The sequence below is a fragment of the Molossus molossus genome, unplaced genomic scaffold, assembly GCF_014108415.1.
Source record: "Molossus molossus isolate mMolMol1 unplaced genomic scaffold, mMolMol1.p scaffold_m16_p_19, whole genome shotgun sequence".
NCBI lineage: Eukaryota > Metazoa > Chordata > Mammalia > Chiroptera > Molossidae > Molossus > Molossus molossus.
The window spans coordinates 37,098,539-37,120,810 of record NW_023425354.1 but is presented as its reverse complement, the minus strand read 5'-3'; the positions used below and the strand labels follow the sequence as shown (position 1 = coordinate 37,120,810).

The 22,272-nt window shown below is 44.9% G+C and overlaps 1 protein-coding gene across 2 annotated transcripts; it reads left to right on the top strand.

Annotated features, from left to right (window-relative positions):
* Window positions 1-393: 393 nt before the first annotated feature.
* Window positions 394-21,900, top strand: RNF135 (ring finger protein 135). Of its 2 annotated transcripts, XM_036269505.1 has the most exons (6): window positions 394-1,172; window positions 4,806-4,949; window positions 10,528-10,690; window positions 16,057-16,134; window positions 17,092-17,225; window positions 21,771-21,900. In XM_036269505.1, the coding sequence occupies exons 1-6, from the start codon at window positions 825-827 to the stop codon at window positions 21,846-21,848; spliced, it is 945 nt and encodes a 314-aa protein (XP_036125398.1). In that variant the 5' UTR covers window positions 394-824; the 3' UTR covers window positions 21,849-21,900. The 2 variants fall into 2 exon arrangements, with proteins under 2 accessions (XP_036125398.1, XP_036125397.1); XM_036269504.1 differs by lacking the exon at window positions 21,771-21,900 and having other exon boundaries at window positions 17,092-18,185.
* Window positions 21,901-22,272: the final 372 nt, after the last annotated feature.

The following is a 22,272-nucleotide window of genomic DNA, read 5'->3' as shown; positions in this document are numbered from 1 at the left end:
ACCAAGAATTTCAAAACATATATGCACCCCTATGTTCATAGCAACATTATCTAAGATCTGGAAACAGGGCAAGTGCCTATCAGTAGATGAGTGGATAAAAAAGCTCAGGTACATTTACACAATGGAACACTACGTAGCTGAGGAGGAGGAGGAGGAGGAGGAGGAAGAAGAAAAAGGAGAAGGAGAAGAAGAAGAAAGAAGAATCTCCAGCCCCACCCCTTTAAATATTTTAAAATTAATTTGTAGAGAGGAAGGAAAAGGGAGAGAGAAACATAGATGTGAGAACGGAGCTGCCTCCTGCATGCTCCTTACCGAGGATTGAGCCGAAACCTGGGTATGTGCCCTGACCGGGAATCCAACGAGCAACCAGCAACCTGCAACCAACCCTTCCTTGCACAGACTGAGCCCAACCTACTGAGCCACATCGGCCAGGGCACTAGCAGGCGCATTCTTTTAACAGAATCTGGAGCAGAATCCTCTCGTTTTTCTTCTCCCAAGAATTGTCGGGGTTGCGTTTGGGGTGGGGGGTGATCAAGGTGAAGGAAATCTTTGGGACATCCGCGGGCTCCTGACGGTTTGGGGTGACCTGATTTCCCAGCGCAGGAGGCTGCGGTCAGAGCGGGCTGGGCGCCGCAAGACGGGCGGTGGATGTTCCAAGTCAGCTTGCAGCAGCACCGGAGAACGGAAAAACGCGTGGACCTCCAGGAGGAGAGGAAGAGGCGGCGAGAGGAGCGGAGAGGAAGGGCGAGGGAGGAGCCGGAGGAGACGTAGCAGCGGCGGGCGGTCCCCGCTGTGACCCTGCTTCCGGGCGGCGGCCTGGGACCATGGCGGGCCTGGACATCGGTCCGACCGTGCCTGTGTGGCTGGCCGAGGACGACCTGGGCTGCATCATCTGTCATGGGCTGCTCGCCTGGCCCGTCACGTTGCCCTGCGGCCACAGCTTCTGCCGAGACTGCCTGAAGGGTCGGTGGGACGCGAGGCGCCACTGGTCCTGCCCCACCTGCCGCGAGGGCGACAGGCAGCCGCTGCAGCTGCGGAAGAACACGCTGCTGCAGGACCTGGCGGACAAGTACAGCCGGGCGGTGGGCGAGCTGGAGAGCGGCCCCCGCGGGCCCCCGAGCCCCGCCCCTGGCCCCGCCCCCCGGCCCCCGCGCCGCCCTGCACCTTCGCGGGTAGGATGACAGGACCCAGCCGCGTACCCGCCCCGCCCCAGGGCTCTTTCTCTCTCATCCTGCTTTCACTTTACTTTTCTCCATCTTTCCAAAAGTAGAACCCGCTCTTGGAAAGTTCGGAAAAGTATGAAGAAGCAGAAAGAAATCTCACATCTGAGATCTTTTCAGCCTCGCTGCTATACTTCTTGACATAGTTCCACTTCTTTCTGGTCTTTCCATGGTCTGTCTCTCTAAAAATTTTTTATTGTGGTAAAATATCTGGAACAAAATTTGCCATGTTAACCATGTTTAAGCGTATAATTTAATGGCTTTAGTTATTTTTACAGTGTTGTACAACCATCACCACTATTTGCATAACGTTTTCATCACCACAAACAGAAAGTGCTCACTAAGCAATAACTTTTCGTTCTCTCCACCCTCCGGTAACCTCTAATCTACTTACTGTCTCTACATATTTGCCTACTCTACATATTTCATGTAAGTGGACTCATACAACGTCTGTCCCTTGTGTCTAGCTCCTTTCACTGACCATCATGTTTTCAAGGTTTGTTCATGTTGTACCCTGGGTCCAGACTTCATTCCTTTTTGTGGCTGAATAATATTTTCTTGTATGTATATACCATATTTTTAAAAGTCCATGGACATTTGGATTGTTTCCACCTTTTGATTATTGTGAGTAATGTAGTGAACATTGGTGTAAAGTACCCTAGTCTCTAATGTCAAATACACCTAGGAGTGTGTTTGCTGGGTCAACGTGTAACTGTATTCCACAGCAGTTTTACATTCCCATCAGAAAAGTAGGAGGGGTCCAGTTTTCCCCAGCTTTTGCTCCTGGGACTTAGATGTTTCAACCATAATCTTTTGCACCAGACATCTGCAAGTTTAGTCCCACTTGTAGCCTTTGTGAGCCATGCCCACTGCCTTTCTGGCCCGAGTCAGGTGAAATAAAGATGTGTACCCTGTGCCACTCCTTCGGGCAGCCCCAGCCAGGTTAGAACAGACATACTTGACAATTTGTGAACAGGATGTGCTTTCCTCCCTCCAGAACCAGGACGAGGGTCCCATGCTGGGAATCTTGAATACTCTTACTGAGCTAGGGAGGGAATGGGGCAAAGACTAGTAAAAACACCACAAAGCGTTTCTTCCACCAGTTTGCTCTTTTTTGATTCAGTGTTTTCCAGAGTTCTGACAAAGCTGTTTTTGACAGTTTTCTGCTTGTTTTTTAGATGTTTGTGTGTGTGTGTGTGGGGGGGGGGGGGCGGGCAAGAGCTTGGAGCTGCCCACGCCATCCTTTTGTTGTTCTCTGAAGTCCTTTTAAACAGAGCTGAGGTTGTGTTGTATAGCCAGGTTATGTCTTTTTTTTTTTTAATGCATTAATAGACTTTTTTTGGATCAGTTCTAGGTTTACAGAAAATTGAGTAGATAGTACAGGAAGTTCCTACATACCCCTCACAGTTTCTCCTATATTAACATCTTGCATTAGTGTGGTACATTTGTTACAATTGATAAACCAATGTTAATACTTGTTATTTACTAATATCCATAGTTTAAATTAGGGTTCACTCTTCATATTGTACAGTTCTATGGCTTTTGTACCCCTAACCCAATCCCTGGCAACTACTGATCTATTTACTGTCTCTTTAGTTTTGCCTTTTCTAGAATGTCACATAGTTGGAATCATACAGTATCTAGCCTTTTCAGACTGGCATCTTTCACAAAGCAAAATTAAGGTTTGTGGCTTGATAGCTCATTTCTTTTTGTGTTCAATAATATTTTATTGCATAGATGTACCCCAGGTTATCCATTTACCTTTTTTTTTTTAAGGTTTTTTTTTTTTTTTCTTTATTGATTTTAGAGAAAGAGGAAGGGAGAGGGAGAGATAGAAACATTGATGAGAGAGAACATCGATTGGCCGCCTCCTGCATGCCCTCCCCACTGGGGATTTGGCCTACAACCTGGGCATGTGCCCTGACCAGGAATCGAACCAGTGACCTCTTGGTGCATGGATCGATGCTCAACCACTGAGCCACACTGGCCAGATTATCCATTTACCTTTTGATGGACATATTGGTTGATTCCATTTTTTGGCAATTTGGAATAAAGCCTGTTCTCTGCTTTTAGATTATAAATACAGCATTATTCCTCAGATATGTATATATATGTGTATATATTCATTTAATGTTTTAATTGACTTTTTTAGAGAGAGAAGAAGGGAGAGAGAGATAGAAATATAGATGTGAGAGAGAAACATCAATCAGCTGCCTCCTGCACACCCCCAACTGGGGATCGAGTCCGAAACCCTGGCATGTGCCCTGACTGGGAATCAAACTGGGACCTCTCAGTCCATGGAACATCACTCAGTCCACTGAGCCACACCAACCGGGCTATACCTCAGGTTCTTAAAACTCTTTGTTAATGTAGTTTATAGTGAATGAATATACTTCCCATTGGCTTTTAAATGAAAATGATTGTCTTTGGATGGTAGGATATTAGATGATTTAAAACATTTCTTTTTCATTCTCTAAATTTGCCAAAATAAGTGTGCATTTCTCTTATGGATAGAAAAAGCAATGCTCTTATTTTTAAAAGTTTTTAATTTGCTTAGGTGCCTGGATAAGGGTTCCACTCCAGAATTCCAGCTGCTTGAATATTTAGGAGTGGAGCCTGGAAATTTAAGAGCAGTGTTACAAGTGGTCAGCCACCTCCCTCACTAAAATCGCCTGATTATGACTTCCCAAACACATGCTGTTTTGAGGGACATCAGGGGTTTTTAAGAGATGGAAAAGGTCCTGGGTCAATTTCAGTTTTTGAGGTTCCATCAAAGTTTAAAGTATGATAACTGTCTAAACAAAGTTATAAAAACTCTGATGATGAACACCTTGTATTTTTGTGACTCTGTGTAGAACCACCCCTTTTGGAGGTGATGCAGAGTTCTCCACTGAGGTCCATGCCCAGCCGGCCTCTGATGACTGTCACCAGGTCTTGAGGTTGTTGCCCAAATATATTGGCTGCAATGTGTACTCCCAACCAGGCTGCTGAGCAGGTTAAACTCTTTAAGTGGCATTGTTTAGTACTCCCTTCTGAAAATGTTTTTAATGTTAAATATATAATAAACAAACAAGTTGTCATCTGTACATTACTAAAGTCTCCTAGATCTTTCCACAGTGAACAGTTAGGTAGATCCTTTTCCCCATGGAGGAGAAGGAGGGATGGTCACTTACATTTCTGAAAGGCGTGGTGAGGACATAGGATGAGTCAGAGGCAAGAGTGGAACTTAAACCTGAGCCACATGCCTTGCACTACACCACTCACTTTATCAACTACCACGGACCTGCCAGGTCTCCAGGCTCACACCCATTTCTTCTCTGACTTCCCCTGTTCATAATGACCCCTAGGCTGCCCTTTACACTTTACTCCCATTCCCCTCCCCCTCCAGCCCAGCGATGGACTCTGGTTTCCTGTTATGGCCACTAGACAATCAATAAATGGACATGCAAACGGTTTAGGAAGTCTACCTCCTTGTCCTCTGAATATTTTGGTCACTTCCTTGCTTGTTTCTTTTATCTAGTCTTCACCCTCTGTCTAGAGCTGGTTCCCGGGTCCAGCTTTGTGTTCTGCTTTGCTCTTTTAAAGGTGACGGCACCGAAGGGCATCCCAGAAGTTGGTCATGAGCTGGCAGAGCTGGTGGATCAGCTTGTGGACATTGTCAGGAGCCTTCAGAATCAGAGGCACCTCCCAGAATCTGGACCAGAGAACAAACTGAACACCCTGGGCATGGTAGGCTCAGCTGGGAGAGGAAAGTGCTGTGGGTGGTGGGAACCGGCACCAGGTGTTAGACCAGTGGGGTCCGCCCGGACCTGGGTTCAGCAACCTCGGTACTTGAGTTCTGACTAGGAAAGAATTCAGAACCAAGACTCAGACTCTAAGAGAACATTTATTTGGAAAATCACAGAGGTAGAAGAAATTGTGCTGGCATGTTTATAACCCCGTAATTGATGATTGGGAAAGTCACTGTGAGCCCTCTAGCTGAACCTGTTTAGTCAAAATAACCTCAGTACATTGGAATACACCCTGAACCAAGAAATTGTTGGGAGCCGGCTACATGTCTGACAGAGTCCACGGAGCCTGGAGGTCTTCAGTCAGAGACTCGACCTCCCCCACAGTCTCAAGGAATTCGACTTGCATTGTGTTTGTGCAGCTTAGGGCTAAGTGTGACCCAGTGTACCTTGAAATACCTGAAATGCCTGGGTGTTACTGTTATCCACAAGGCAAACTAATTCTATACAGCATTGTTGTGGCCCTGGGCATTATATCAAGAAAATCCTATTTTCTGTAAGGTATAAAAGGCATGTAGTAAAGCATATCGGGGCTGATTCCGAAGACTCTGTCACAGGGGTGTTCGGAATCAGCACTGGCCAGCTAATAAACGGCTCTTATTTGGACTTCAGTTTTCTAGTGGTCTGTCTTTGACTCTGTCGCGCCACAACATTTGGAGGCCCCGGGGCTGGTCTCCAAGAACTCAGGATCAGTCGCTGGCTGGCTTTGCTCTCTATTTGGCTTTAATTTGGCTCTGGTGGTCTCTCGGTTCTCTTGTGCCACAACAAAATGGGCATAGGAAACAAGTTATAGAGGTAAAGGAAGGGCCCTTGGATCTTGGGAATGAGGAACGTAATGGTAATGCACCTGGAGGGAGGAGGAGGGGAGGGCCTGCATGCTCCTGGGAGGGAGAGAGAGAGCATGCTGTGTCCTTCCACCTAAGGGTTTTAAGGGTGGATATTTTAGGGGAGGTCCTAGGGGAAGATCTCAATAGAATATTCAGCAGTTTTCCAGGTGTGTCTTTTCAGGGTTGAGCCTCCAGTGATTGGTCAGTGCCAGGGCAGGATGCCATTGGTCAATGCAGCTGATCCTGAGGTCAGCCATCAGCATCAGCCTTGGGGTCACTAGTCTGGTTTTGCTGCTTTTCTGGGCCTGGAGCTGAAACACAACTGAGGCCCAGATGTTATCTCCAGGGAGGAAAGGTCAGGGGGTCCTTGCTCTGCTCATGTCCAACTGCCTACCTCAAAAGGATGTTGCAGGGGGCAGGGCTAGGGACAGCCCTGGAGCACCAGGAATATGTTTGCAATTGAAGGACGCAATAATTCTCAATCTTTTTTTTGTTTGTTTAATCCTCACCTGAGGACATTTTTGCATTGATTCAGATAGAGAGGGAGGGAGATAGGGAGGAAGAGAGACAGAGAAACATCGATGTGAGAGAGACACATCGAGTGGCTGCCACCCACATGACCCCAACCGGGGCTGAGGACAGATTGCACCCGAGGTAGTGCCCCTAGTGGGAACCAAACCCGGGACTCTCCAGTCTGCGGGCCAATGCTCTAACCACTGAGCCACACCGGCCAGGGCTGATTCTCAATCTTTTATCATTCTCTTTACTACCAAACAGGGATGACTGGAGGTTTGGAGTGCTTGAGGTGAGGTAGGAAGCTTCAAGAGGCCTGGGTTCTATCCTTGTCACCCCACCTACCCAACTCTAGGATCACCAGTGGCCTCTGTGTAAATCCTGCAGACATTCTAGTCCTCATCTTCACTGACCTTTCAATGGCCTTTGGTACATACAAATAACTATTTTCTTTAAATATGTTTTTGTTTTAGTTTTTTTCCCAGAAGAGAAAGGGAGAGGGAGAGGGAGATAGAAATATCAATGAGAGAAACATCAGTGGGCTGCCTCTTGCACACCCCCTACTGGGAATGGAGTGGAAACCCAGGCATGTGCCCTGACCAGGAATCAAACCAGGGACCTCCTGCTGCTGCATGGGACATGCTCAACCAACTGAACCACACCTGCACAGCCACACCTTCATTCTTTTGTTGTTTGTTAATCCTCACCCGGGGATATTTTTTCCTTTAATTTTTACATAGAGGGGAAGGGAAGAAAAAGTGATAGAAACATCAGTGTGAGAGAGACACATCAATCGGTTGCCTCCTGCAGGACCTGGGGTCAGAGACCCAGGGTTGGTGATGGAACCTGCAACCTAGGTATGTGCCCTTGACAGGAATCGAACCCATGAACTCTTCAGTCTGCCGGCCAACGCTATAACCGCTGAGCCAAACCATACAAAGATTTTCATTCTCAAAGCTTTCTTTTCCCTCAGCTTCTGCTACACGAGTCTTCAAGCCTTTCCCTGTTTCTCTGTGGCTGCTCCTTTTCCGTCTGATTTGCAGGCTCACTCTATTCTGCTTAGCAATGAAATGCTGGGATTCCTCCGAGCTGAGCTGTAGGTCCCTTTCTCTTCCCCACACCCTTGGCTTTAATTAGCACAAACGTAGCTCCAGCCTGGCCACTTCTCTGAGCTCTACTCTGGTATCTTCCTTCTCATATTCTCCTCTTGGTATCTCAAAGGCACATGACACTTACCATGCCCCAGCCATGCTCCTCTGGAATTCTCCATCTGCTGGCGCTGTTATTCATCCGAGGGCACAAGCCAGAAACCTGGGAATCCTGTCCCCTCCTCCCTCACCTGCCAAAACAGCTCTCAAATCTGTTTACTACTCTTGAGCTCCTTTGAGACATCTCTAATCCAAGCTTATGACCATTTCTTACCTGGATTGCTACAGTAGCCTCCTAATTGCTCCACTCTACCCCCTCTAGTCTGCTGTCCCCGTGGTCATCAGAGTGACCCTCTCAAACACAAATCTGATCACGTAACTCAGCTGCTTAAAACACTCCAATGCCATCTGTTTGCGCAGGATTAAGATCCAAATCCTCCCAGAATCAACAAGGCCCTGCAGGGTTTTCTCTCTGCCTCTCCCATCGCATTTCACCCAGTGCTTCCTGGCTCTTCGGGCTCCAGCCACACCGGCCCACCTCAGACCCTCCAGGGTGTCGTCACACTTACTCACCACAGGGCGAACTCCACGGAATATTCTTATTTCACCCGTCACCTAGGTAATGCCCACTCGTCCTTCAGACCCCACGCAGGTCATCACTTTCTTGGAGAATACTTCACTGATTTCCTTGAACAGGGCAAATCCCCCTGTTGGAGGCTCACATGAGTCCATGTACCTTTCATTTGGAGCAGTTATCACAGCTGCAACTTGGTGATAATTGGTGCCATAATTTATTTATTTACTTTTTGTTAAGTTTAAAAAAAAAAAAAAAAAAAAAACTCACCTGAGGATATTTTTTCATTTATCTTCAGGTAGAGTGGGAGGAAGAGAGAGAGAGAGAGAGAAACATCCATGTGAGAGTGACACATCGATTGGTTGCCACCCGCATGATCCCAACCGGGCTGGGGACGAACCTCAACCAAGGTACATGCCCTTGGTCGGAATCAAAGCCAGGACTCTTTGGTCCGCGGGTGATGCTCTAACTGCTGAGCCAAACCGGCCAGGGCTGGTGCCATCATTTAGTAACGTCTGTCCTACCTCTTCTCTTGCCCTGGACAGTAAGCTTCATGAAGGTAGAGACCTTGATGGCTTTTTGTTCTTTTGTTCACCCTTGTATCCCCAGGCCGAGCACAGTGCCAGACCCTTCCCGCTGAATGAATGAATGAGCGGGTGCAGGGATGCAATGTGTGGGGTGGAAAGTCTGGTGGTCTGACTTTCAGACCTGACCTTGCCAACTCACTAGTATTATGAGCTTGGGGAAGTCATTTCATCTTTCTGAATCTCAGGTTTCTATTTGTAAAATAGGAATAATGAAGCCTGCAGCTTCATTAGTTTGATGGAATTAAAAGGGATCTTGTATGAAAAAAAGTGCTTTAGCAATGTGAAAATGTAGAGCAATAACATTAATTATGGCAATTTTTAGTTAAACTTAGTGAACGTTAGCTTCTTCTTTTGCAAAATGGGGATAATAAACCTACCTTAGACCCTGGCCGGTTTGGTTCAGTGGTTAGAGTGTCGGCCCTTGGACCAATGAGTCTCCGGTTCAATTCCGGTCGAGGGCATGTACCTTGGTTACGTTTGTCCCCGGCCCTGGTCGGGTTGTGCAGGAGGCAACCAGATGATGTGGCTCTCTCACATCGATGTCTCTCTCTCTCTCTCTCTCTCTCTCTCTCCCTCCCTCCCACTCTATCTAATAGATAATAAGTAGAAAAACATCCTCAGGTGAGGAATAAAAAAACAAACAAACACCTACCTTAGAAGGTTGTTATGCAAATTAAAGGTGAGCAGTAGCAGGTACTCAGTAAGTGGTGCCTAATACTCTTATATTGATGAAAGACATGGGAAATGGTGTATGCAGAGTTGGGAAGGAAAGTCCTGTGCGCTAGGTGGGAAGGAGCAGATGGGAGGCTGTGTTGGGGACTAATAGGACCTGAGGTTAAAGAAAATCAGTGAGCATGTGTTTGGAAGCCCCAGAGAGCTTGGCCTGGATGCGGACAACATGTTTACGTTGTCTCTTGATTCAAGGATAGCAGTCTGGGGAAGATTATCCTAGTCTTTGTGGCTTATCTCAGTGACTATCTGTATCATTTATTTTGTAAAGCTGCTATTATACAGGCCTAAAAACTTTTAACTTTTTTTAGTACTACTTAAGAAATTGATATTTATTGTACAAACTAGTAGAAAATATATAAGTTTATTTATTTATTATATTTTAATCCTCACTTAAGGATATTTTTCCATTGATTTTCAGATAGAGTGGGAGGGAGGGAGAGAGAGAAAGAAAGAGAGAAACATAGATGTGAGAAAGACACATCGATTAGTTGCCTCCTGCACCACCCTAACCAGGGCCTGGGATCGAACTGCAACTGAGGTACGTGCCCTTGACCGGAATCGAACCCGAGACTCTCTGGTCTGTGGGCCGACGCTCTAACTGCTGAGCCAAACCAGCCAGGGCAAAAATATATAGCAATTTACCGAAAATGAATGAAAATCATTCGTAATCCCACCACTCTTTTTTTTTTTTTTTTTATCCTCACCTGAGGACATTTTTCCATTTTTTGTTCAGGTAGAGTGGGAGGGAGGGAGAAGAACAGAGAGAGAGAGAAACATCGATGTGAAAGGGACACATCGAGTGGCTGCCACCCGCACGACCGACCAGGGCCGGGGACAAACTGCAACCGAGGTACGCGCCCTTAGCGGGAACCGAACCCGGGTCTCTCTGGACCGCAGGCTGACGCTCTAACCGCTGAGCCAAACCGGCCAGGGCCCACCACTCTTGAACATTTTTGCTGTACTATGTATTATTCCAGATTGTTTTCAAGGAGTGTATTTTGAGGGCCTAATGATGTTTCTAAAAACTCGTTGGGAGGTAAGTGGGAAACGAGAGATGTGTTGCAGGATGAGAATATACTATTTGCTACAGTCCTGAGGAGATGTCACCATTAGTATTTCTTTAATGCTGCATCAACAGGCTTTTTCTGGCGGGGTGGACCATTCCTCGGCTGCCCCACAGCTCGGGACTCCCAGCATGCCTGAGGAGAAAGTGAGAGACATTCTCCATAACCTAGAAGATATCCGGGGGAAATTACAAGACAGATTCGCGGGGAAAGAGCCCCTGGAAGAACAGAGGCAGGGTGAGTTGACTGTATGTGGAGAGGAGCATTAAAGATGGAAGCTGTGGGGAAGCGGCTCTGTCTTTGGGGACGTGATCCCAGAGCCCAGCCGCGCTGTCTCTGTGGAGTTGTGAATGAGGAGGGAGTGGGGCTGAGGTGTTTGGTGGCTGGCTGCGTTGTTGGAGGTGTAATATAACACAGGCCCTTGGCTAGATAGAAACTCATTTTCTAAGACCTGTACATCTAGAATCTGGACCAGATTTTGCTAGCTTACCTCTCATCTGTGTTATCTATCTGAGGCAATGCAGAAATAGGCTGCTTTGAAAAAAACCCCCAAACCAGTAAATGTCTTTATCAACAAAACATGCAACTTTATACCCTGATTGGTGTGGCTCAGTTGGTTGAATGTCTTCCTGTGCACTGAAAAGTCGCTGGTTTGATTCCCGATCGGGGCACATACCCAGGTTTCAGGTTCGTTTCCCACCAATTGATGTTTCTCTCTAAGGTCAATTAAAAATTTTTTTTTTAATTTCTAAATTATTTAAATATGCATTTAATTTTTAAAAAATATGTATTATTGTTTTTTTTAGAGAGAGAGGCAGGGAGAGAGAGAGAGAAACATCAATGTGAGAGAGACACATTGATTGGCTCCCTCCTGCACACCCCTTAGTCATGTGCCCTGACTGGTAATCAAACCAGGACCTCTCAGTCCATGGGATATGCTCAGTCCACTGAGCCACACTAGTTAAGCATATTTAGAAAAAATTAAAACAAATTTTTTTTTCTTTATTGATTTTTAGAGAGAGAGGAAGGGAGAGGGAGAGGGAGAGAGAAACATCGATGAGAGAGAACATTGGTTGGCTGCCTCCTGCATGCCCCCCACCAGAGATTAGGCCCACAACCTGGGCATGTGCCCTGACTGGGAATCGAACCGGCGACCTCTTAGTGCATGGGTCAGTGCTCAACCACTGAGCCACAGGGGCAGGGCTAGAAAAATTTTTAATTATGGTGAAACACACATAACATAAAATCTACCATCTTAACCATTTTTAAGTATACAGTCCGGTAGTGTTAAGTACATTCATATTGTTGTGCAACCAAGCCCCAGATCTTTTTAATTTTGCCAAACTGAAACTATATATTGTTTAAACAGTAACTCCCCATCCCCTAGCAACTACCATTCCACTTTCAGTTTCCACGAGTTTGATTGCTCTAGACACCAGATATAAGCGTAATCATACAGTTATTGTCTCTTTGTGACTGGCTTGTTTCACTTAGTGTAATGTTCTCGAGGGTCATCTGAGTTGCAGCATGTGTCCGAATTTTCTTCCTTTTTAAGGCTGAATAATCTTTCATTGTATGTATATACCACATTTGTTTATATACTTTTTTTTTTTTTTTTGGTACGTGCCCCTAGCAGGAACCGAACCCGGGACTCTCTGGTCCGCAGGCCAACACTCCAACCACTGAGCCAAACCGGCCAGGGTTGTTTATACACTTAACCAGCAATGGACACTGGGTTGCTTCCACTCTTGGCTGTTGTGAATATGCAGCTATGAACGTGGGTGTGCAAATATCTCCTCAAGAGCCTGCTTTCAGTTCTTTTGACTGTAAATGCCCAGAAGTGGAATTGTTGGATCAGACAGTAAATGTTTTTAATTTTTTTTAAGGAATTGAGTATACATTTTTAAGTATTTTTAAAAATTCAACTTATAAAATTTAAACATTGCCTTAGCAAGTACCACATAGTTCTTCATGTTTATGTTGTTTTTGATTATTTGGACCAGTCCAGGACATTTTTAAAACAAAGGACCTGGGTATATCCTATTCTCCGAAACGTCATTCCCCGAAGTTGTCACAAGATGTTTTTAGGACAATGGATCAGTGTCCTTCAAGCCAGGCTTTCACAGCCGCCAAGCAATTTGACTGCCTCATCACAATGATTTCCTTCGGCCTTGTGGGAGTGCACCACCGGCTGCCATGGAAATCATATTTTATGCAGAATAAGTCTACTTACACAGAACAGTGCTGTCAGAGAGCAGTTCCTGATATTATTTCATATTCTTAGGGCATCTTGGCTACTTTTGAAAAAAGAAAAGACCTGTAGCTTATTCTCTTCCTTTAATAGAGAAATTAGATTTGTTAGATTCTATTATAAAGAAATTTCTCACTAATTAAATTTATATAATAAGCATCTCTGCAGAATTAACTGCTTAATGAAGCATATTTTTTTTTCTTTTACAAAACCTGTCATAACCAGTGGGTAAGCAATTGAGTTTATACCCAGAGAAATTAATGTATCATAAAACTGCATCTTTTTATTTTTCTTCTTTATTGATTTTTAGAGAGAGAGGAAGGGAGAGGGAGAGAGAGATAGAAACATCAATGAGAGAGAACATCAATTGGCCGCCTCCTGCTTGCCCCCCACTGGGAATCGGGCCCACAATCTGGGCATGTGCCCTGACTGGGAATTGAACCGGCGACCTCTTGGTGCATGGGTCGACGTGCAACCACTGAGCTATGCTGGCCGGGCAACACTGCATCTCTTTAATAGTTACCAGTATTTTAGTTAATGAGTTATGTACTCAGCATATATGAATATACATCATGTATCATTTTTTTTTTTTATCCTTACCCGAGGACATTTTTCTATTGTTTGTTCAGATAGAGTGGGAGGGAGAGAGAGAGAGAGAGAAACATTGATGGGAAAGGGACACATCGAGTGGCTGCCCCCCGCATGACCAACCAGGGCTGAGGACAAACTGCAACCGAGGTACACGCCCTTAGTGGGAACTGAACCCGGGTCTCTCTGGACCACAGGCTGACGCTCTAACCGCTGAGCCAAACCAGCCAGGGCTGTATCTTTTTTTTTTTTTTTTTTTTTTAAGTATCTTCAAGAACCAATCAAGTATAGATTTTTCCCCCCTTCATCATCAGTAGGTGAAAAAAATGGTGAATGTTAGCTAAAGACATTTTTTAACACTATGATTAAGTAAAATTTTTATATATCCCCTCAGGCAAGGATAACCAAAGAAAAAAATAAGCGAATGGAATCACATCAAATTAAAAAGTGGTTTTTTTTTCACAGCAAAGGAAACCAACAATAAAATGAAAAGAATCTACTGAATGGGAGAAGATATTCGCCAATGATACATCTGATAAGGGGTTAAAATCCAAAATATATAAGGAACTTACACAATTTTTTTTTTCTTTTATTGATTTTTTTTATAGAGAGGAAAGGAAGGGGAGAGAGAGAGAGAGAGAGATAGAAACGTCGATGAGAGAGAACATCGATTGGCCACCTCCTGCATGCCCCACACTGGGGATTTGGCCCACAACCTGGGCATGTGCCCTGATTGAGAATCGAACCAGTGACTTCTTGGTCCATGGTCAATGCTCAACCACTAAGCCACACTGGCTGGGCAGGAACTTATACAATTTAACACCAAAAAACAAACAACCTGATTAAAAAAGAGGACCTGAATAGACATTTTTTTCCAAAGAGGACACACAGATGGCCAACAGACCTAGGAAAAGATGCTCAACATTACTAATGATCAGGGAAATGCAAATCAAAACCACAGTGAGATTTCACCTCACACCTGTTAGAATAGCTATCATCAATAAAGCAACAAACAAGTCTTGGTGAGGATGTGGAGCAAAGGGAATACTTGTGCACTTTTGGTGGGGTTGTAAATTGGTAAGCCCACTATGGAAAACAGTATGTTGTTTTCTCAAAAAGTTAAAAGTAGAACTACCATATGACCCAGCATTCCACTGCTGGTGTTTATCCGAAGAAATTCGAAACACTAATTCAGAAAAATATATGCACCCCTATGTTCATTGCAGCATTATTCACAATAGCCAAGATTTGGAAACAACTGAGTGTCTGGTGATAGATGATTGGATAAAGAAAATGTGGTATCATCAAATGTAATTGAAAAATAAAAATGATTAAAAAAAAATATATGGTACCTATATACAATGGAATATTAGCCATAAAAATAAGATAATGAGCCTGGTCGTTGTGGCTCAGTGGATTGAGTGTCCATCCCATGGACTGAGAGGTCCCTGTTTGCTGGTCAGGGCACATGCCGGGGTTTTGGGCTGAATCCCCCAGTAGGGGGCATGCAGGAGGCAGTCAATTGATGTTTCTATCTCTCCTTTCCTCTCTCTCTAAAAAAAAAAATCAATTAAAACCACATTAAAAAAAAAAAAATATAGAGAGAGAGAGAGAGGCCCTGGCCAGTTTGGCTCAGCGGTTGAGCGTCAGCCTGTGGACCAGAGAGTCCCAGGTTCGTTTCCCGCTAGGGGCATGTACCACAAAAAAATAAAAAATAAAAAAAGAGAGAGAATGAAATCTTGCCATTTGCGACAACAGGGACGGACCTAGAGGGTATTATACTAAAGGAAATAAGTCAAACAGAGAAAGAGAAATATATGATTTCATTACAGCCGGCCCTCGTTTATCGCGGTTAATCAGTTCCAGGCTCTGCCACAATAAATGAGTTTCCGCGAAGCAGGATTCTTTATGTATACAAAGTCGGCCCTCGCCACTTCGCGCTTTGACTTTCGTGGCTTCACTCTATTGCGGTTTCTTCAAATATGTTTGACTATATATGTGGAATAGAAAAAAACAAAACAAAATAAGTGTACAAACAAAATTCAGGGGTGCCTACCTGAATTTTGATCACGGTTTCTTGAAGGAGAGCTTTCCTGCTCGCGGGGCTTCACAGTCCACACCCTAGGAAGGGTCTTTGGATTCTTAGGTTCACTTTATGCTGCTGTCACTTCAAGATACAAATGGGGCAAGATTTAACTTTCATAGTCCACGCTCTGACATTACCTTTCCTTTCCCTTCTCCCTGCTCTATGGGCATTGGAAGCACACGGGAGCTTTAAGGGAGCAATTACACTTTAGTACATTGAGAGGGAAATAGGAGGTGTCAGTGAGCTGAGGTGAATCTCACATCAACTCATATTCCCCAGTTTTTATAACAATTTAAAGCAATGACATGGGGTTCATGGATATTCTGGGTGTGAGGGCACCGTGATCCCCTGGAACTGTACTAGTTAATTTATTTGATAAGTATGCATCAAACACTTCCTGTCTACCTGGCCCTAGGCTTGGTTCTTAGAACGCAGAGATGAGCAAGGAGCCAGCAATAAATTTAGAGTTTAGTGAGGAATCAATGGAAAAGCGCGTAATGAGCACATGGGGCTGGACACACCTGAGCTGGCCGCCCTGCCCGGTCAAGTCCTGACACTAAAATGTGCTGCTGTTGAGGAAGACAAGCCCTGTGCTCTGATTATGATGCTTAGATACCTTCCACTTGCCTTATTTTAATGGGACTTTTTCCCCCGCTCCCCGTTTTTTCAATTCCTTAGTTAAACTCCCGAAAGGTCTGTCTTCCTCCTCGGGCCCACTGACGGACCAGGACCACCTTGCCTCCCGCTTTGCTCAACGTAAGTATGTAGTCTGCTTAAGACGTGGGTTTCGCCTGCTACAGAGTATGCAGCGAGAGTATGCTGTGTCCCTCTCCCTGCCGCCAGGCCTACCCACCCCAGACTAGGTCTCTCCACTTGGAGAGCTGATTACAGAGACAAAGGGGAGACTCCCAAGTTCCAGGCTGAGCCAGATCCATGAACACTCCGAGCCCAGGCAACGTGTGGCCATTCATGCTGAGCCACCATACACAGCCAACTGCCCATTCTCCAATCTGGTTAGCTAGTGTCGCCGTCCCAGAGTGGAGTGGTCACTGGGAGCACAGACCCCGGAGCCAGACTGCTTGGGTTGACTCCCAGCTCCTGCACTCATTAGTTGTATGATCTTGGACAAGTTATGTAACCTTCCAGAGCCTCAGTTCCCTCATCTGTGAGATGGAGATGATAATAGTGCTTACTTCTCTCATGGGATTGTCATGAGTGTTTAATGAGTGAATGTGTTTAAATGTGTACCTAGAGTAGAAAGGCTATGTAAGTGTTAGCATTTATTTACTCAATAGGAAACAGTATAAAATATACAAAATGAATCAGACATGATCCTTAATCAGGACGTTGATGTATAACTAGAGATATAAACAGCCGTGGTCACTGTCCTACAGGTAGACGACAGTATATTAGAGAACAGGTAAAACACTAGGGGTGTTGAGAAAAGCAGGAGGTGACATTTTGCTGGGTGGGATTCAGAGAGGGCTTTCTGAAAGAAGGTTGATGGTAAGCAGAGATAAAAGAGGGAAAGGAGTATTGTTAGTAGACAGCATCAGGGGTATGTACAGAGGATAGCAAGTTGACATACCAATATTAGTCAGTATAAGTAAAACTTGATCACACCCAAAGATACAAAGCAGCTTCTTGCTATTTGAGGACCTCTTGCCATAGACGACAGAACAGGCTGGTTAAGTTCTTGTTTCTTTTCTTTAGGGGCCATCAGTCCAACCTTTGACTTGAAGAGCCTCTCCTGTAGCCTGGAGTTGTCTGAGGACTGCCGGATGGTGACTGTATCTCACATCCCACAGCTTTATCCCTGGAATCCGGACAGATTTACAACCTGCCAGGTCTTGTGCTCCCAAGCCTTCTCTTCTGGGCAGCACTACTGGGAGGTGGACACTCAGCATTGCAATCACTGGGCACTTGGCGTGGCTTCCTGGGGGATGGGCCGTGACCAGATCCTGGGAAGGACCAGGGACTCGTGGTGTGTAGAGTGGAAGGGAACTGGCCAGCTCTCTGTGTGGAGCATGGTCAAGGAAACTGTCCTCGGCTCAGAGAAACCTAGGGTGGTGGGCATCTGGTTGGACCTCGAGCAGGGGAAGCTTGCCTTCTATTCAGTGGCCAATCAGGAGAAGCTTCTGTGCGAGTGCACAGTCTCCGCCTCCTCTCCCCTGCACCCTGCCTTCTGGCTCTATGGTTTACATCCCGGAAACTCTCTGACTATAAGGCCAGTAAAGGTGTAAAGGTTAAAACATGGGGTTTTCTGTCCTCTCTCTCTCTGCCTTCAAGCAGGGTAGCAACTTGACAAGAATCCCACTCCTGAAGTTAAGGGGTGTGCAGTTAAAGGGTTAACTCTGCAGATTTGGGATGCTCAAACCCTGCAGTCCAAAGAAAGGAAGAGCCCTTGATTGGCTCCTAGGACATAACCTCTAATCCCTTGGAATATCCTGCCTCATAAGAGTGTCTTTGTTCACCTGAGGGCCTTGGGCCAAGAGGTATCATCAGCTTGACCTCTGGACAGGCTGGAGACTAAGGTTAGTCACCTGGTTGGTGAGGCCTGTCTACCTGACTGACCTCCTCCACTAAAGGCCCTGGATACAAAGGCTTGGGTGACTTTCCCTGTTTGACAACACTCCTTGCACGTTGTCACACATTGTTGCTGGGAGAATTAAGCATTGTCCACATGACTCCACGGGGAGAGGATAATTGGTGTCTCCTGGCTCCTGCCCTATGTGCCTATCTTTTACTGTTGATTTTAATATGTATCTTTTCACTGTAATAAACTGAAACTAAGAGTATAACAGCTTTGCTGAGTTCTGTGGGTCCTAGTGAATCGCCGAACCCGAGAGTGGTTTTAAGGACCCACGAACACAAGGGGCGCGTTATGAATCTCTGTAATATTCCCACAAATGTAGCCGTTTCAAACAACATACATTTATTGTCTCAGTTTCTGTGAGTCAGGAGCCAGGGCACAACTTAGCTGAGGCCTCTGCGTCGGAGTCTCACAAGCTGCAGTCAGGGTGTGAGCTGGGTCATGGTGTCATCCGAGGCTCAACTGGGGAAGGATCTGCTTCCAAACTCACAGGGTTGTTGGCTACATCCAGGTTCTCGTGGACTGTCAGACTGAGCGCCTCAGTTTCTGTTGATTATTGGTTTGAAATGATTTTAAATCCATTTGTTTATGGCTTAAGTGACGTTTTCATCCTGTTTATGGAAAAGGCAAAAAATGTTTTTAGAAGGAAAGCTGTTTTGATATAGAAGAATGAAATTGAGTCAGGATGTCATTATCTCATCCGTTGTCATTAATAAGCACTCAGTAGCTCAGATGGTCAGGCCCCCCTGGGGGCTTACTGGTAAGAACAAGTAGAGAAGCCACTATGGCAAGAGGACACTTAGACTATGAATACTGGTTCTCCTTGCCTAGCCGGTGTGGCTCAGTGTTGAGCATTGACCCATGCACCAAGAGGTCTCTGGTTCGATTCCTGGTCACGGCACATGCCCACGTTGTGGGCCGGGTCCCCAGTGAGGGGCATGCAGGAGGCAGCCAACCGATGTTCTCTCTCATCAATGTTTCTATCTCTCTCTCCCCCTCACTTTCTCTCTATCTAAAATCAATAAAGAAAAACAATTAAATACTGGTCCTTGGCTCCTAAATGCTAGTACTCAGCTCCTTGGCGCTGCCAGGGCGGACTTGCTGAAGAAGACCACTGGCCTTGTGGAAGTGGCTGTATGTGAGAGCCTGCATGAGAGGCTAAGATAATTGTACACCAAGATTCTTGATGTTTCTGAGCAAATCCCTAAAAATGCAGCATATAGGAAGTATACAAAGGAGATTACAAATGAGAAGCTGGATGTGGTGAAAGCAGAGCCAGATGGTAGAAAATCAGAAGACCAACTTCAGGGTGGACACACAGAAGAGGTGATTCTTTAGGCTGAAAATGATACAATGAAAACCATGGAGCCTTTAGTGGAAGAACCTCCTGCCAACCAGGGAAGGCAGCCAAAATAATCATCACCGATGACTGGTGTGTTGGGGGTCATGGGGAACTGATGTAATTAAATGTTCTATCAAAAATGTTTCCACCCTGGCCAGTTTGGCTCAGTGGTTGAGCGTCAGCCTGCGAACCAGAGAGTCCTGGGTTCGGTTCCCGCTAGGGACACGTACCACACACACACACACACACACACACACACACACAAAAGTTTCCATGTTATCAACATCTTATAATCAAGAAAACTGATGCAGAACACATTTAGGAGACTTGTTTAAACTGATGCTTATGGTAATAGGCACTTGTGAATTCGTTTTTGTTAAATCATTCATTCAAATTATTCAAGATTTTTTTTTTTTTAAATCCTCACCCGAGGATACTTTTCTATTTATCTTCAGATAGAGTGGGGGGAAGAGAGAGGGAGAGAAAAGGAAAGAGAGAAACGTTGACGTGAGAGAAACACATTTACTGGTTGCCTCCCACATGACCCCAACCAGGGTCCAGGATGAGCCGCAATCAAGGTACGTGCCCTTGACTGGAACTGAACCAGAGACTCTTTGGTCCGTGGGTCGACCAAACTCTGAGCCAAACTGGCCAGGACACAAGATGATATTTTTAAAAAAAATAAAAGTTCTGGGAAGATTTGAAAGTTAATAGAAAAGTTCCTATATATTTCAATGTGGAGGCCATATTCAAAAGGTGAAATATTTTTAGTGGTATCTTCAACACATTTAATTTTGTTTATTCTGAAGAAATCAAAAGAGGAACTTAATTATTATTGCTTAAACAAATATGTAGGTCACTGTTTGAAGTGAAGTAATAAGAGGAAAAACCATCAAATTAGAATTATTGTACAGTTGAAAATATTGATTTTATATTTGAAGGGAAGATTTCTTATTTATAGCTGTAATTGGAAACACTTTTTTTGGGTCTCATTTAAGGAATTAGCTTTCTGGCTTGTCCCAAACTGCATCAAGATAGAGAGAATTTCTGTAAAAGAAGAGATATTAAGGGTTTCTAAAGTTTATCTGGCATATGGATAGGCTTATATTCAAACATCTTAACTGTATGGTTATAACTCTAAGTGGAATCACTACATAGTTTTCACTGTTTCCAATGTGAGTGTAGCTGGGTATCAAACAGAACAGAAGGCTGTTCAAGGAAAGAAGAGATTGACAAGTTTAAGGTTAAACAAAAGTAAAATTACTTTTCAGATGTCTTCACCTTTTCTCCCTAGCTCCCTATCACTTCTAAATACGTAGCTAAATTTGATATTTCTTACCTTCAAAGATAGTACTTTTGGGGTTTATGTTGTGTGTGTGTGTGGTGGGGGGGGTTGTATGTTTTGCTATCTCTGTGGCAAAGCAGAATCTTTAAGAATTTTCAGAAGGAGTCCTGGCCAGTTTGGTTCAGCGGTTAGAGCATCAGCCTGCGGTCCAGAGAGAGCCGGGTTTGGTTCCCACTAAGGGCACGTACCTTGGTTGCAGTTTGTTCCCGGCCCTGGTTGGGTTGTGTGGGTGGCAACAAAAAATGGGAAAGTGTCCTTGGGTAAGGATAAAAAAATTTTTCAGAAGGAGCCTGGCCTGTTTGATTCCCGGTCAGGGCACATGCCCAGGTTGTGGGACTGATCCCCAGTGGGGGGCATGCAGGAGGCGTCCAATCGATGTTCTCTCTCATCAATGTTTCTTTTTTTTTTTAATCCTCCCCCGAGGACATTTTTTCTTTTGTGGTACATGCCCCTAGCGGAAACTGAACCCGGGACTCTCTGGTCCGCAGGCCAATGCTCAACCTCTGAGCCAAACTGGCCAGGGCTATTTTTTCACTTTTTGTTCAGACAGAGTGGGAAGAAGAGAGAGGGAGAGAGAGAGACAGACAGACAGACATCGATGTGAAAGGGACACATTGAGTGGCTGCCACCCGCACAACCCAAACAGGGCCGGGGACAAACTGCAACCGAGGTATGTACCCTCAGCAGGAACCGAACCCGGGTCTCTCTGGACTATAGGCCGACACTCTAACCGCTGAGCCAAACCAGCCAGGGCTCTCATCAATGTTTCTCTCTCTCTCTCTCTCTCTCTCTCTCTCTCTCTCTCTCTCTCTCTCCCTCTCTCCCTCTCTCCCTCTCCCTTCTTCTCTCTCTAAATCAATAAAGGAAAAATAAAGAATTTTCAGAAGGAGAAAAAATATTGTATTTTTCTTTTTCCAATATATTTCTCCCCTTACAGAGATGTAAGTTGAATATTAAATAAATATTAAATGAAAAAAAATATGATAAATACTGAGAATTTGTGAGTTATTCTGAGAGTTTCGCTCTGGGCAAGGCAACACTTTGCTGACCTAAATTAACTTTGGGACATTAACCTTAACCCGTACTGTGGTAAAGGTGACTCTTACCAACAGCGGCAAAGCCTTGCAGCAGCCTCTGGAAGATCATCTTGCCCAACACTGGTGCCATCGTTCCCTAGCAACGTGCTCTAGCAACAGGGGACTCTTACTTTTACACTGGCAGCTCTTGGTTGGCTAAGCCTTCTCACCCAAGTATCAACTCTTATAAAGGTACATCTCAACTAAATTTGGACTTTATTCCTTTTATCTCCCCTTACCTGGAACAATTGTGTAATTAATTTATCACTGGTTTGGAGTATATTATTTCTTTATTGGCTTATTAAGAGACATTATCCTGTATGCTATTGGTTTGTGAAATTACTATAATTCCCACAGTGAAGCTGTGTTAAGGAAACTATTGTCAGAGACAAACTCAGTCTCTGAGCATAATTTGCCCCAAAACAAAACAGGTGGAGGGTCAGGAGTGCATCTTACAGTCTGGCCAACATAGGGTGTCATTTCATATTTGATTTCCTCTGTTTTAAAAAATCATTTTATTATACATAATAGAAAAGAT